The sequence below is a fragment of the Mustela nivalis genome (assembly GCF_964662115.1).
Source record: "Mustela nivalis genome assembly, chromosome: 14".
In the NCBI taxonomy this organism is placed as follows: domain Eukaryota; kingdom Metazoa; phylum Chordata; class Mammalia; order Carnivora; family Mustelidae; genus Mustela; species Mustela nivalis.
This window is the reverse complement of record NC_139033.1, coordinates 90,031,727-90,045,029: the sequence shown is the minus strand read 5'-3', so window position 1 is coordinate 90,045,029 and position 13,303 is coordinate 90,031,727. Positions and strand designations below refer to the sequence as shown.

General features: G+C 41.0%; 1 protein-coding gene across 2 annotated transcripts in view; it reads right to left on the bottom strand.

Moving 5' to 3' along the window:
* Positions 1–11,871, bottom strand: part of PITPNB (phosphatidylinositol transfer protein beta) — a 63,850-nt gene extending 51,979 nt beyond the window's left edge. For both annotated transcript variants that reach the window (XM_082698172.1, XM_082698171.1), the window contains exons 1-3: positions 11,755–11,871; positions 6,784–6,814; positions 3,860–4,005 (exon numbers count right to left, since the gene is read on the bottom strand). In XM_082698172.1, coding sequence (XP_082554298.1) covers positions 3,860–4,005; positions 6,784–6,814; positions 11,755–11,774 — 197 coding nt within the window. In that variant the 5' untranslated portion in view covers positions 11,775–11,871. The remainder of the gene's footprint in view (positions 1–3,859; positions 4,006–6,783; positions 6,815–11,754) is intronic.
* Positions 11,872–13,303: the final 1,432 nt, after the last annotated feature.

Sequence of the window (13,303 nt, the reverse complement as noted above, 5' to 3'; positions counted from 1 at the left end):
GTGGATCTCAGAATTTCAAGTATTTCAAACATACAATAAAGTGTGGGTGGCTTCGGGCAACAGATTTAGCCAGTCAAGTCTGCAATTCTATTGCTGCTATACAGTGACAGTGCACACAGCACTAGAAGTTACCCAAGGAGCACATGCTGAAAAAGGAAATCTGTATTACAGGACACAAACTTAACTTCCTCAGGAAGAGAGCTCTAAAACTCTCTAGGAACTGTGGGGAGGTCTACCGCATGCTGAACTTGCAGGATGCGCTTGCAGGATACTGAGGTCTGACAGGCTATACAGCCAGCCCTATGTCATGATTGCTATCTTCCCTATGGCACAGTGAAGGCCTCAGCACTCACTGCTAAATGATTCTTTACCCTTCCATAATCTAGTTACCCCATGGCTATTGGGCCTTCAGCACAAAACAGATGCCTTTGAGCATGTGGACATGTGACTGCCTTGCGCTGTAACTGCTCCCTCCCCCAGACTACAGCAACAGTTGGTCCTGGTTTTGTTTGCACTACCGGACAGATTTTTGGCTGTTCTTCACCACTGTCAGAGAGGCTACTACCCACCACAGTGACTGAGATCCATTAATGCCATCCTCTTTCCTTTATTCCTTTCCTGTCTCAGGCCTCTCCACGCTCTGTCCCCAGCTGCCATCTTTCTTTGTGTGACAAAGCCAGCCTTCTATGGGCATCAAACAGCCCTTCCCATCCAATCAGATCCCCTCCCCTCCTTCTCATGGGACACCTGTACTCATCAGATCCTTTGTTCACATGCTTATTGTCAGGGAGTTGGGACTGCCTAACTGTGACCAAAAGAGCACGGCATTAGAATCCAGAGAATCCAGATTACAGTTACCATTCTGCCACTTACTAGCTGTGTGACTTTGGGCAAACATGCATTTTGGTATCCTCTTAGGTACAACAGGCATATCCCGTATTTTTCAATAGGAGTAATGAGGAGTAAATGAGTGCATGACAGGGTAAAACCAAAGGATACTGGGAATAACTTCAGTTCCTTCTAGGAATGAAGAAGAGAGAGCCAAGAGAGCACTGGGAGGCTGGCCTCCAGAGAGCCATGGTTTTCCTTTATTTAATCTATTAAAAGCCTGAGAGGAATTCTGAACCTTGTCCCCAAATACACTCTTCAGAATAGTAACATCTCTTGAACTAACCGTATTTATATAGCCCTCTTCAAATTAAGAAATTATTTATGGCTGGAATGTCATCTGAATCAGATGCCTCAAAATATTTATCGTTTTTCTAATTAAAAATACAGAAATGTAAAAAAAAAAAATCTAAATCACCCATAATCCCACCACCAAGAGAAAAACATTAACATTTTAATGAATCTCTTTCTAGGCCTTTCTCTGATTAGTTTTTTAAAAATACATGTAATGCAGTGCATATTTATATTTATGTACATATTAAGCAATTCATCTTTTCCATTTAATGACACATCAAACATTTCTTCAATTTCCAACTCTCAGGTTTTGTTGTTGTTGTTTTTTGAGATTTTATTTATTTATTTGACAGAGAGAAATCACAAGTAGATGGAGAGGCATGCAGAGAGAGAGAGAGGGAAGCAGGCTCCCTGCTGAGCAGAGAGCCCGATGTGGGGCTCGATCCCAGGGTCCTGGGATCATGACCTGAGCCGAAGGCAGAGGCCTAACCCACTGAGCCACCCAGGTGCCCCAACTCTCAGTTTTTAAATGAAGGGTATTTTGAATCTATTTCATGATTATTCACATATGGACACCATACACCAACAGAAAGTTTTATATATTGAACTTTCTGGTTAATTTTAGAATCCCCCCAAAAAGTTAAATGCTTACAATGAAAATGTTTTATGTGTTGGTAAAATCCAATTAATGAGTAAATGTAAAATACTAAAAAATAAAACTAAGTATACATAAACAAATTCAATACTATAAATACTCTATAGATCACACTATCTAGAATGCCACACTTTTCTCCAAATAACACATTTTTTTTTTTTAGATATACTTAGGGGACTAACAAATTAACAGGACTAAATAAGACAGTCTCTATGGATAATTGATTGATAAGAATTACTGCCTTCATTCAAACCTGCATCAGAAACAAAGAAACACTGCATTCTAGGAGAAAAAAATAAATAAATAAAATTTAAGATTCTATAAAGTGTAACCTACTTTATATTCATGTGTCAGTATAAACCAAGCGATGATTTTACACTGATAAAACAGAAAAGACTGATTATCACACAACTCACCTACAACTTTAAGGAGTGCTACAAAAAAAAAAAAAAAAAACAATCTACAAAAATGAGTGTTACTCATTTCATTATGAAGAAGTAAAGCCAAGAAAAGACCAAAGATTTCTCCTACTTTTTAAAAGATTTTATTTATTTGTCAGAGAGAAGGAGAGCAAACACAGGAGCATGAGCAGAGGGGGATGGGCAAAGGGAGAGGAAGAAGCAGACTCCCCTCAGAGCAGGGAATCCAAAGCAGGACTCAATCCCAGGACTCTGAGATCATGACCTGAGCCAAAGGCACACACTTAACCGACTGAGCCACCTAGATGTCCCGATCCCTCCTACTTTTAGTAAATTAGGGGGACCACTGACTAAATAGACTCTTAAAAACCATTACTGATCTTTTGCCCTTGGACAAATACTGGCATGCATATTCTATTCTAAAATATTTATGCTAGCTAGGGGTATCTGGGTGGCTTAAGTCAAGATGTCAGTGTTGTAGGATCAAGCTCCATGTCAGGCTCCAAGCTCAGCACAGAATCTGCTTGAATCTGCTTGAGATCCTCTTTCTCTCTCTCTCCCCCCACCCCATCCCTCCTCCCACTCACTCACTTTCTCTGAGATAAATAAAGTATTTTTCAAAAAATATTTGTGACAAACTCAGGAGAACTTCTATAAACCAAAGAGATAAAAAAAAAAAAAATGAATGGAAGATTTCAACAGTCAAGTTGCACAAGAAATTCAAATGATCTACTAATAGGAAAATACATTCAACTTCACTAATAAAGCATGCAAATTTGAACAAGAGACTACTTCTACATATCAGACTGGCAAATAAACAAGTGGAGAAAAATACAGAAAATGAACACTACCAAACTCTTAGAAGGCAATCTGGGAGTAATATCAAAATTTTAAATAAGCATATCCTTGCAGCAAAATTCACTTTTATACATTTCTCCTAGAGAAACAGTAACCTAAGGCATGTGCAACCATGTTCGCAGAAATACTATTTGTAACATGCAAAAAGGAAAATACCTAAAACACCTAAATTGACTTATCATTTAGAGAATGGTTACATTACCTATGCTTTGTTCACAGCAAGAAAAGTCACTCAGCCTTCAAAACAAAGACATGGACATTAAATAACACCGCAGGGTGTTCACAATGTGTCACTCCATGAAAAACAAAGCCAACTGCAGAAGCATATGTATGATAGGATCCCATTTGCCATAGAAAACAAAAAATAACGCAAGTGATACAGCTCTCTGTATGTTTATTTTTAAAAACTTATTTGAATATCTATAGAAAATGATCCAGAAGGAGGAACTGTTACTAGTGGTTCTCCCTGAGGTTATGCATATGTGATGGCAAGAGGCTTTTATTTTATAACCTTCCCTGTTGTTTGTTTTTATAAACAATTATATCACTTTTATAATTTAAAAACAATCAATGGGGAGGTCTCTCAAAAAATTAAAATGCAACATATTGTCAGAGTAAAATTTAAAAAGTATCTCAGCATACAGCCCAGGAAGTTAGGGAATTACCCGCTCAATAAATAAGCTAAAGAATTAAAGCATCGTCTTCAATAGAATGACTAAGCATCTGATGTGAACAATCAGCTTACCTCTTTAGGTGATAGATTTTGTGTGTATACTGTCCCTTTTCTCCATCCTTCTCATAAGGTTCATTTTTTAAGACTTCAATTCCTTCTCCACCACCAGTTTCATTCTTACTAGCTTCTGCAACAGAGTAAAGCTGCCCAACCTGATACTGGAATTTCAGAGCACAGAATTTCATTAAGCCAATAGTACCTGCAGAAAATTCCTATGCTAAAATCTTACCACATATGATATAAAAAAGCTTATCCAAACCATTCAGCACGTCTGTTCCATATGAAAATATGATTCAAATTAAAAATTAATATGCTTAGGAAGATTAAAGATTAGACGATCATACAACCTCAAGAAACTATATTTTATGAGATTTCCATGATTTGGGAAAACTGCTAGTTACAAATACTCTCGGGTGCCCTTATATGTCCTATTCACTTATCAAGAAAACATCTTGATGCTTGGCCCAACTTTTTGTATAGCATACATTTGTTTTTTCCAAAGCACTTCCAGATCTATTCTATCTCATTTAATTTCACAGAATTCGGCGGGGGGGGGGGGGAGCATGAAGGAATATAATTGTTACTCTGCTAATTAAGAAAGCTGAGCGACCAGAATACCATCATCAATAAATAAAGAGAAAGTATATAAAGTATAATAAAAAAAAGCCTGAAAATATAAAGAACTATTAAAGTCCAAATTTCAGTAGAGCTCTGGGATCTTTTTTCCCATGACTTATGCCTGACATGCCCAATTTCACCCTTCTCCGCCTCAAAAGAAGCAGTACTGGGTATACAGGATCCAAACTGTTAATTGTAAAGTTCTCCAGTAAACAAGTATTACAAATACACAAGAATTACTATAAAAGGCAAGAAATTGCTGATGGTGGTTTCTATTTCATTTTAAAGTGAACCAGCGTTCTCAATAACCTGAACCAATACCTGTGAGTGGGCAGTATTGTTCTGTGCCAATCTGGAACTGCTAACAGTTCCAACAAATAATAAAAAGCAAAGTTCTCATGTTCTAATTTGTTCTAGTGACTCAACCATGGCACTGTCTCCAATCTCTTAAAATTTAGCTAAGTTTCTTCCTCCCGGCAAGGACAGCCTGAAGAAATGCTTTTGTTTTAAAGCACATTTTCAAAGAAAAGCTCTAAAAACTAATCATTCAAAATGAACATTTTATGTGAGACAAAAAATAGGAGTAGTTGTAAGCTCAGTAAATATTTATATCTAGAAAGTCCATGAGAATATGACATTATCTTGAAGGTTAATTTAAATACACACTAACTCAATCACTCAGTTTGGGTTTAGAAGGGTGAACCAAACACATTTCTTAAAAGCAACAGAAATAATTTCTGTAGGGATTTTAGACAGCAGAGAGGGTGTATTTCTTTGGTTTTTGTGATATAATATCAGGTTAATCCAATAATGCTACAATCCTTAAGTCCTTTAAAATGTACTTTTCAACACTGTCATATTTTTAAAGTATAATTAAAATGTCTCAATCAAAAGGTAAATTTAATCTCGGTCAGAAACAGAGTAACAGAACTTTACAAAGAAACAACTAAACAACAGTATCCAAAAAAGTTATTAATGAACTGCTATTTTGTGACATGCCAGTAGCCTGTCATTCTCATTTTTAAGACTAATTCAAATAGAGACAGAAGGCATAGTTAATAAGCCTGAAAAGAAGAAAAAACTGAGCTTATTTTCAGTGACAACACCAAGACTCGGAAAGATTTCGACAAGTTAATCCAACTAACTGAAACAAAAGAAAAAAAAATTAACAAAAAAAGAATGTCAATTTCTACATTCAAGTTCAAACAATCAATTGCCCAAGCAAAGCACAGGGGTGCCTGGTTTGTCTTGACTGTTTAAATATGGGGAAACCTCGGGCACTACTGAGATATATACAGCTAAGTTCAAGTCTACTTTAGGCTGTGCCAGAGAGCTATTCATTTTTAGTTCCTGCATTTTACTTTGTTTTTGTTTTACTGTCAGCTGTCACTTCTTAGGTTATCAGTTTGTTTTGTTCCGCTTCCAATTCACTGCTTCTAATCTACTGTCAGCTCCAGGAAAACGAAAATAACTGAGCAAGTGCAAACTGCGTGCAAGTTATTGAACAACCCAGCGGGCTTTGTGGGGTTTGCTACATATATCTCAGTTTCTCTGCTTTTATCCTCTTCCTGGCTCTACCACAAATAGCTACAACTGAAGGACATGCAAGTTCTGAACAGGTAGCATATTTCTCTATTATGTGCAGATCAAGGGGGACAATAATCTCTCACAGTTACATGGTGGTCAAACCACATCTGGAATACTGTTTGCAGTTATTTAAGAGCAACAACTACAACGTAAGAGGTAGTGACACCAGCTGGTAAGGAAATCTAGAGGTCATGTTATACTAGGCCAAATGACCATGCTGCGAATGTTTAACCCTGTGACCTCATGCAGAGAAGATGGAACAAAAGAACTTGAGGGGAGCAGAGATAATGGCCAGGAGAAAACCTGATGGGCTACCATATGCCAGACAGAACAGGCTTATTTCCCACTGGACAAATGGAAGAAATTGTAAACAACAAACATTACAGGAAAGCAAATTTTGGCTTAAAGACAAATGTTTAAAATATCCAACAGTGAAAAATATCTCTAAGCTGCAAGTTACTTAGCCTTAAGGCTGGAACCTCCTTTCTCTGGGATACTATAGCCAGAATTTCTGAACTGGCAGAAAATGAAACCACAGTCTTTAGAGCTTTCCAAAACAAGGCAGTGTATCAGAATTCGTTTACAATGAATTATCTGTAATATACCACAATTCATTTTATCACACAAACTGGAATGTAAAGGTAAGGAAATAGAACAAAAACATTACTTTAGATTAACATACTGAAATAAGCTATATCAGCAAAATAATACAGGAAAAAAGGAAGACTTACCTCCTGAACAGAACATGGCAAAACCACACGGCTAAAACAACAAAAGAAAAAAAAATATGTCACATATGAAATATTTGGCTTTAAAACACAGATCTCTACACTTAGAAGAACTTTCGCTTAAATCCAATGATAGCGTAATAAAAGGATGCTATTGTCTTTGCAATGCCTCGGGCTCTAAATAAGAATTTTTAAATTGGGGAAGTAAAACTACCACTTGTGGGACTCAATGATCACTTCCATTTAGTGACCTCATTGTACCAGGACCCCAAAAACACAGCTGCAGAGATTCTTGTGAGGAGAAAAGGAACAAGAGTAAACTCATCACTGAAAATTACAGGGTACTGAATATTATTTTTAGAATGTCTGGTCAGGTTGCCCTCATGAAATTTTTAGTATGGTTTCATTCTCTATCTATCTACTACATATTTTGTTTTTATGTTATTTCTCATAGAATGTATGTCTTGAATCTCATGAATGAATGTTTCCAAAAATTTTTCCCCAGTACCCGATTACTCCTCAGTTCTATTAAGAGAAAAACAAGTAAAAATTCCTTTTGATGTAACAAGAAAAGACTTTACCAAAGGAAATACTTTGAACCTTAGAAACAGAACCCCTTCCAGGGCAAACACAATGTAAGGTTGACTGGTGTGTGATTCTGTCCAAGAGTTTGTTACTAGACCAACAAAAGGACTGAAATGGAGGCATAATGCCCCTGAAGATATAATCCAAAAAAAGAATATTATGGTAAATTATATCAGAATATTGCACTTTGACTCTTAATCTCACAAAACAAACTGAGGGTTGCTGGGGGGAGGGGGGTTGAGAGAAGGGGGGATGGGGTTATGGACATTGGGGAGGGTATGTGCTTTGGTGAGTGCTGTGAAGTGTGTAAACCTGGCAATTCACAGACTTGTACCCCTGGGGATAAAAATATATTATATGTTTATAAAAAATTAAAAATTAAAAATTAAAAAAAAAGAATACTGCACTTTATCACCAGATTTTTATAGGGAAGTACCTTCACTTATCTCCAGCATACACTCTGAAAATCCCTATCAATTATCTCATGATAATAGCTGGTGTCCAAGACAGCAACTTCTTTTTTTGGCCTGGTCTTTCTCAGACTTTTCCCTACTAACTATTAGGGTACCATAGCAGTGTTAAGTAAAATTTTCATTTTAACTTTCTATTATAAGAAAACAGAAAAAAAATCCCACAACAGTCACCTTGACTTTCATTTTATAGAAAACTCCCAGTAGTTTTTCCTCATTCCAACTTCTCTTCAGCTGCACGTCTACCCATACCTCTCTCCCTATTCTCCTCAAACATCTATGCCTGAGTCTTCACATCACCTTGACCTCCAGCATGTATAAAACATGCCTCCTGTTACTCTCCCCTGATACTATCTGGGGTCACTCAACACTCTCTGTCTCTCTGATAACTGTCACCTAAAGACGAGAACATTCTCAAACACCATTATGACTAATTCCTATTCTCATCAAAACTAAACTTGTTATACAAAAAATCTTGCATTAACTGTCTCCTCAGAATACACACTGATTTGCCTCACTATCTCAGTAACAGAAAATAAACTGGGGCCAAGAGGGTATGTATGGTAGGAGGGAAGAGGCAGACTAAGATATAGGTTGAGAGCATATTCTTTTTTTTTTAATCTTTACTTTTTTTAAAAATATTTATTTATTTCACAGACAGATATCACAAGTAGGTGAAGAGGCAGGCATAGAGAGAGGGGGAAGCAGGCTCCCTGCTGAGGAGAGAGCCTATACCCACCCAGAACCCTGGGATCATGACCTGAGCCGAAGGCAGAGGCTTTAGCCCACTGAGCCACCCAGGCGCCCCTTGAGAGCATATTCTGAAAGATAAAGAAAGATCTAGACAGAGATACATGTTGGGAACATATTTTTAGGACCTGGAATACAATGAAAAGAAATCTATTACATTTTTAGGCAACAAGGGATCCAGGAAGGTTGTTCCAAAAGGGAAGTGACATAACTATAGCTAATCTAAAGAAGTCATCTGTAACTGTTTAAAAAACATTGAGAGGCAGGAGTGTGGGGAAAAAACCGTCTTTGGGGAGGCCGGGCAAAGATTTACAAAGGCCTGAACCAAGAAGACAGGCTGCAGAAGAAATGGAAGGAATAGAGAGGAAAGAGTTAAAGACTTCCTGGAACTTTCACAAAACCGAAGAATCACTCACTACTCACTAGTGGGAAGATCCCTATTTTAATATAACAACACTTAGAGCAAAACTTATTTCACAAAATCAAAGTGACTGATTAAGACATTCTGGATGAATGATGAGTCAAATTCTTCACTATTTGCTTACGAAAAGTAAAAGGAATAGACAGGGTTTGATTTTCTCTTTTTCTGAAAGCCTCATTCATCTTTTAAAACAATTTGAAAATTTTCAGAATTCTCTGAAAATCCTCAGGAAAATAATTTTCCAAATGGAACTAGCAACTAGTTCTTTAAAACTAGGACTCTACACTAATGGCAACTTCATCTATTGCTTAAGTAACAACTTAAGGGAACTCCCCACCCTGAAAAGTCATTTCTAACATATTTATGTCAAAAATAGATAACATTTTTTAAGACAATAAACATTTGCCGACATATTTTACAGTTTACCAACATCTTCACATAGGAATGACCTATTCAGTGCTCCTGACCAAAAACGATTTTAGAAAGTTGACTCACAAATAGGAAGAATTCTGTTTTTCATTCAACAACACTGAGCACTTACAGTATGCTGGCCTAGATGCTACACTGGTACTAGACACAAAATAAAAACAGACTCTGCTTTTAAAAAGTCTAAAAGGAGAAAAAAAAAAGTCTAGGGAGACACACATGAAGCGTGAACATCAAGAAATGTAATTTATAACTGTTTAGGAAAAAAAATTACGTTTGGGCACATTTCAGCATGTGTTACCTTGGCGTATTTAAATTTTTATAATGAAAGTAATGGTTTCACAAAAAAGCATATTGTGCAAATTCCCAGTGGGAACTGCTTTCCATGAGTTAGCTTGATACTCCTCCCTAACTGTCAAAGGGATCTATTGAACACTTAATTCACATTTTAGAAGGGAGGAAATAACTCTAATAAAAATGATGAGATGTATGATGTAAGATCAGTTCTGCAACTCACTTGCTATGTGACTTGGGCCACGTCAATTTCCTTCTGTCTTGTTTTCTCCATTTGTCTTAATATCTGCCACCTACCTACATTACAAAGATGTCAGAGTAATAAATAAAACTTTCACGATACATTGCATAAAGGACTTGGAAGAAAAGCTTTATCCAGAGTTCAATACTATAAATAAACTTTATCCAAAAACGTGTCTTTTCTTAGGATCCCTGTGACTGACTAAAGTTGTGATTTTTCATTAACTTAACAAGTACTTATTGAGCCCTTACTATGTATGCTCCAAGAACTATTCTAAGAGTTGGGAATATGGAAGTGAGCAAAAGAGACAAAATCATGGAGCTTGCATGTAGCAAGAAAATACATGTGGTAAAATAGAAAAAAAAAAAAGTGACTGTATTGCATGTTAGACAGTAATAATTGCTACAACAATGCAGGAAAGGCAAATACCAAACGGTGGGGGTTGCAATTAGGTCTTCAAAGAGGGACTCCCTAAGAAGGTGATACTTAAGACCTGAAGGAGGCAGCATAGCGAGAGCACTTCAGGTAGAGGGAACAGCAAGCAGAAAGGCCTTGAACTGAGCTTTTTTCCTGAAGTAAGAAAGAACTATTAGGAAGCTTGAGCTTGAAACGGACATGGGAATGTGCAGGGTAGTAAATGCGATCAGACCAGAACAGAAAATAACGTTAAGACCTCGTGGGCTACTGTAAGGACTTTTTTATTCACAGTGAGACTGGGGGGGGGGGGGGGTTGTCTTTGGAGAGTTTTAAGCAGAGAAGTGACAGAAGTGACTTTCTAAAGGAAACCTGAGAACACTAAAGATAAGTCGTCTTGAGATAACTAAATTAAACCAAAATGTACGTTTAAGAATTAAAGTGAGAGCAGCTTTTGAAAAAACCTAACAGGCCATACGCGAAATCCCTAGTTGCCCACAGGATGCTGAGGATACGAGTCAGCTGTGACAGCTCAACAATCATGGCTAACATATTTCCTGTGATAGCTACAGTGCTTGCCGGTGGGAAATGCCTAACTTTCAGTAAAAGCACGCCGCCGGTCCAACGCACCTGAAAGTCCTTCCATCTGACAGGCCACGTGTTAACAATTCCTGACCTCAACCTCGTGAAGTAGGTGGAACCCAGCGTCACCCCATTTTAAAGATGTGAAAACTGAGACTCAAAGCAGAGACGGCTCTCCCGATTAAGACAACTGCGCTGCCTTGGGGAGCGCAGTTCTCCGAACTCCCAGCTCCAGTCTGAACTTCAGGGCGCCTACGTCCCACCTCGAGTCGCGACACGGGGGCTGTCTTCACCTGGCAAGTCCATCTTCCGCGGGCTATAGGTAGGCTCCACCCCGCACGACAAATCACTGTCAGACCCACCGCGCCTCCCCACCCTCGGGCTCCAACTCGGTCCCAGGCTCGGTTCCCCAGCGACGGGCCTGCGAGTGGGCCCAGGCTAAAACTGGAGGTAGGGGGTGGGGGGTATATGGGGAGAAGGCGGGTCCCAGCGGAAACTCCCGGCCTCGGCTTCCCGAGCCACGCGCTCCGACCGGGACCCAGGAGCCTCTGCCCCAGGGGAGTGGGCGGCGGTGTTACCACGGCAACGCCAGGGGAGAGGGTCTGAGGACGCGACGTGGTGAGGCCCTCGGTGGGCCAGGGGCACGGGCCGGGGGGAGGGGGCGCGCGCAGGAAGCGGCCAGACAGAGGCTCGCTCCTTTCTAAAAATATTCCGCTTCCACCACTTCTCAATCAGTGAGTCTCCCACCACCGCCGTCGCGTAGCCTCGCTCGCGCCCACCGACCCACTCACAATTCCTTAATCAGCACCATCTTCCCGGAACCCCCTCACAGCTGCCGCCGCTACCACCACCGCCGCCGCCGCCGCTACCGCCCCTCACGGCGCCTGCGCGGCCCCGCCTCCTCACTCCCCCCGAACTACCGCGGCGCCTGCGCGTCCACACCCTTCCGCCGCTACTCGTCGCGTCAGCGCGCGCGAGGGGCTAGCTCCGCCCTAGTTCGCGCCCCACCCTGGGCTCGCGGAGCTTCCATTGCGGCTGCGCGGCTGGCTGAGAGGGGGCGGTGCAGCTTTTACTGCCGCTGCGCACTTGAGGCGCGCGCTCCCTAGTCCTCCTTTTGCGGCTCTTCTTTTCGGTCGAGGTTTTGCCGGGGCGTGTGGGGAACCTACGCTCTTTGGTGAGTTTTTCAGTCAGTTCTCTGGAAGTCGTTTCCTAGTAACCAGCGTAAAACTTTCTCCCACCGCTTTTGAGAAGAGGTCCTCTCCTTGAGCTTTCACTTCGGGTTGGGGAGGCTGACGCCACCGCGTTCTCCCGTCGCGGGCTCCGTCGGAGTCCGCGGGACCGAAAAAGGTTACCTGGCTCGCTCACGTGCATATTCCGGCAGCCTCGTGAATGCAGCCGTGTGACCGTTGCTCACCTGGCTAGGGCCAGCAGCTGTGGCCCCACGACCTGCCCAGCGCCGGAATCCACCCCAGAATCCAGTGGCTCGACGGGAGGAGCACCCGCCACTGGTGACGACGTCCCCTGTGAGGGCGAGGGGTGCTCGCCCAGAAGACCCAGGAAGGGGAGCTGGGTGGGAGGGCGGTCGCTCGGTCACAGTCTCCTACCCACACCCAGCCTGCAACCTGCCTGAAAGCCAAAAAGGACCTTCGGATGAGTGGTGATCCGGGGGTCCCTCGCTTACTCTATGCCACGCACAGTTCCAGACACTGGGGATACATCTGAAAACAAAATTCGCACGGTCTCTGACCTCCCTGGGGAACAAATCAGTAAGAGAGGATTCGGTGTAGCGGGAAGCGCTCTTCCGTAAATGGATGAAACCGGGTAACTGCCCAGGACGTAGAGTCATCAAGACAAGGACTCTCAGGAAGCGAAGGTTGAGTGTACGGTTAGGAATAGCCCAGCCTGTGAAGATGGTGGGGGAGGCACTCCAGTTAGAGGGAGATGGCCCCTGAGCCTGGAAAAAGTTCGGAGTATTTGAGGGGCAGGTAGAGGGTCGGTGTGGCTAGAACATTTTAAATGAGGCGGGGGGGGGAGATAAGCTGCCACTAAATAGGTCACTAGGCCATAGTAAAGAATTTGAATTTTATTCTGAGAACCATGGGAAGCTGTTAGAAAGTTATTAGAAGAATGAAAGGAACATTAAAAATGTTTGCTATAAACCTGTGTGGTGTATCTGGTACAAGAAGACACCTAGTGGAATTAGGGCTGCCTCAAAAGTAATAGAAGTGAAATATTTACTAAAAAGCTGGAGATTTCCTCCCAAGGCACTATCTGGGGGATCATCTCTGTGATGTGTGAAGCACTTTGCTAGGTATTATGATGGTGACAAGTCAAGGAAAT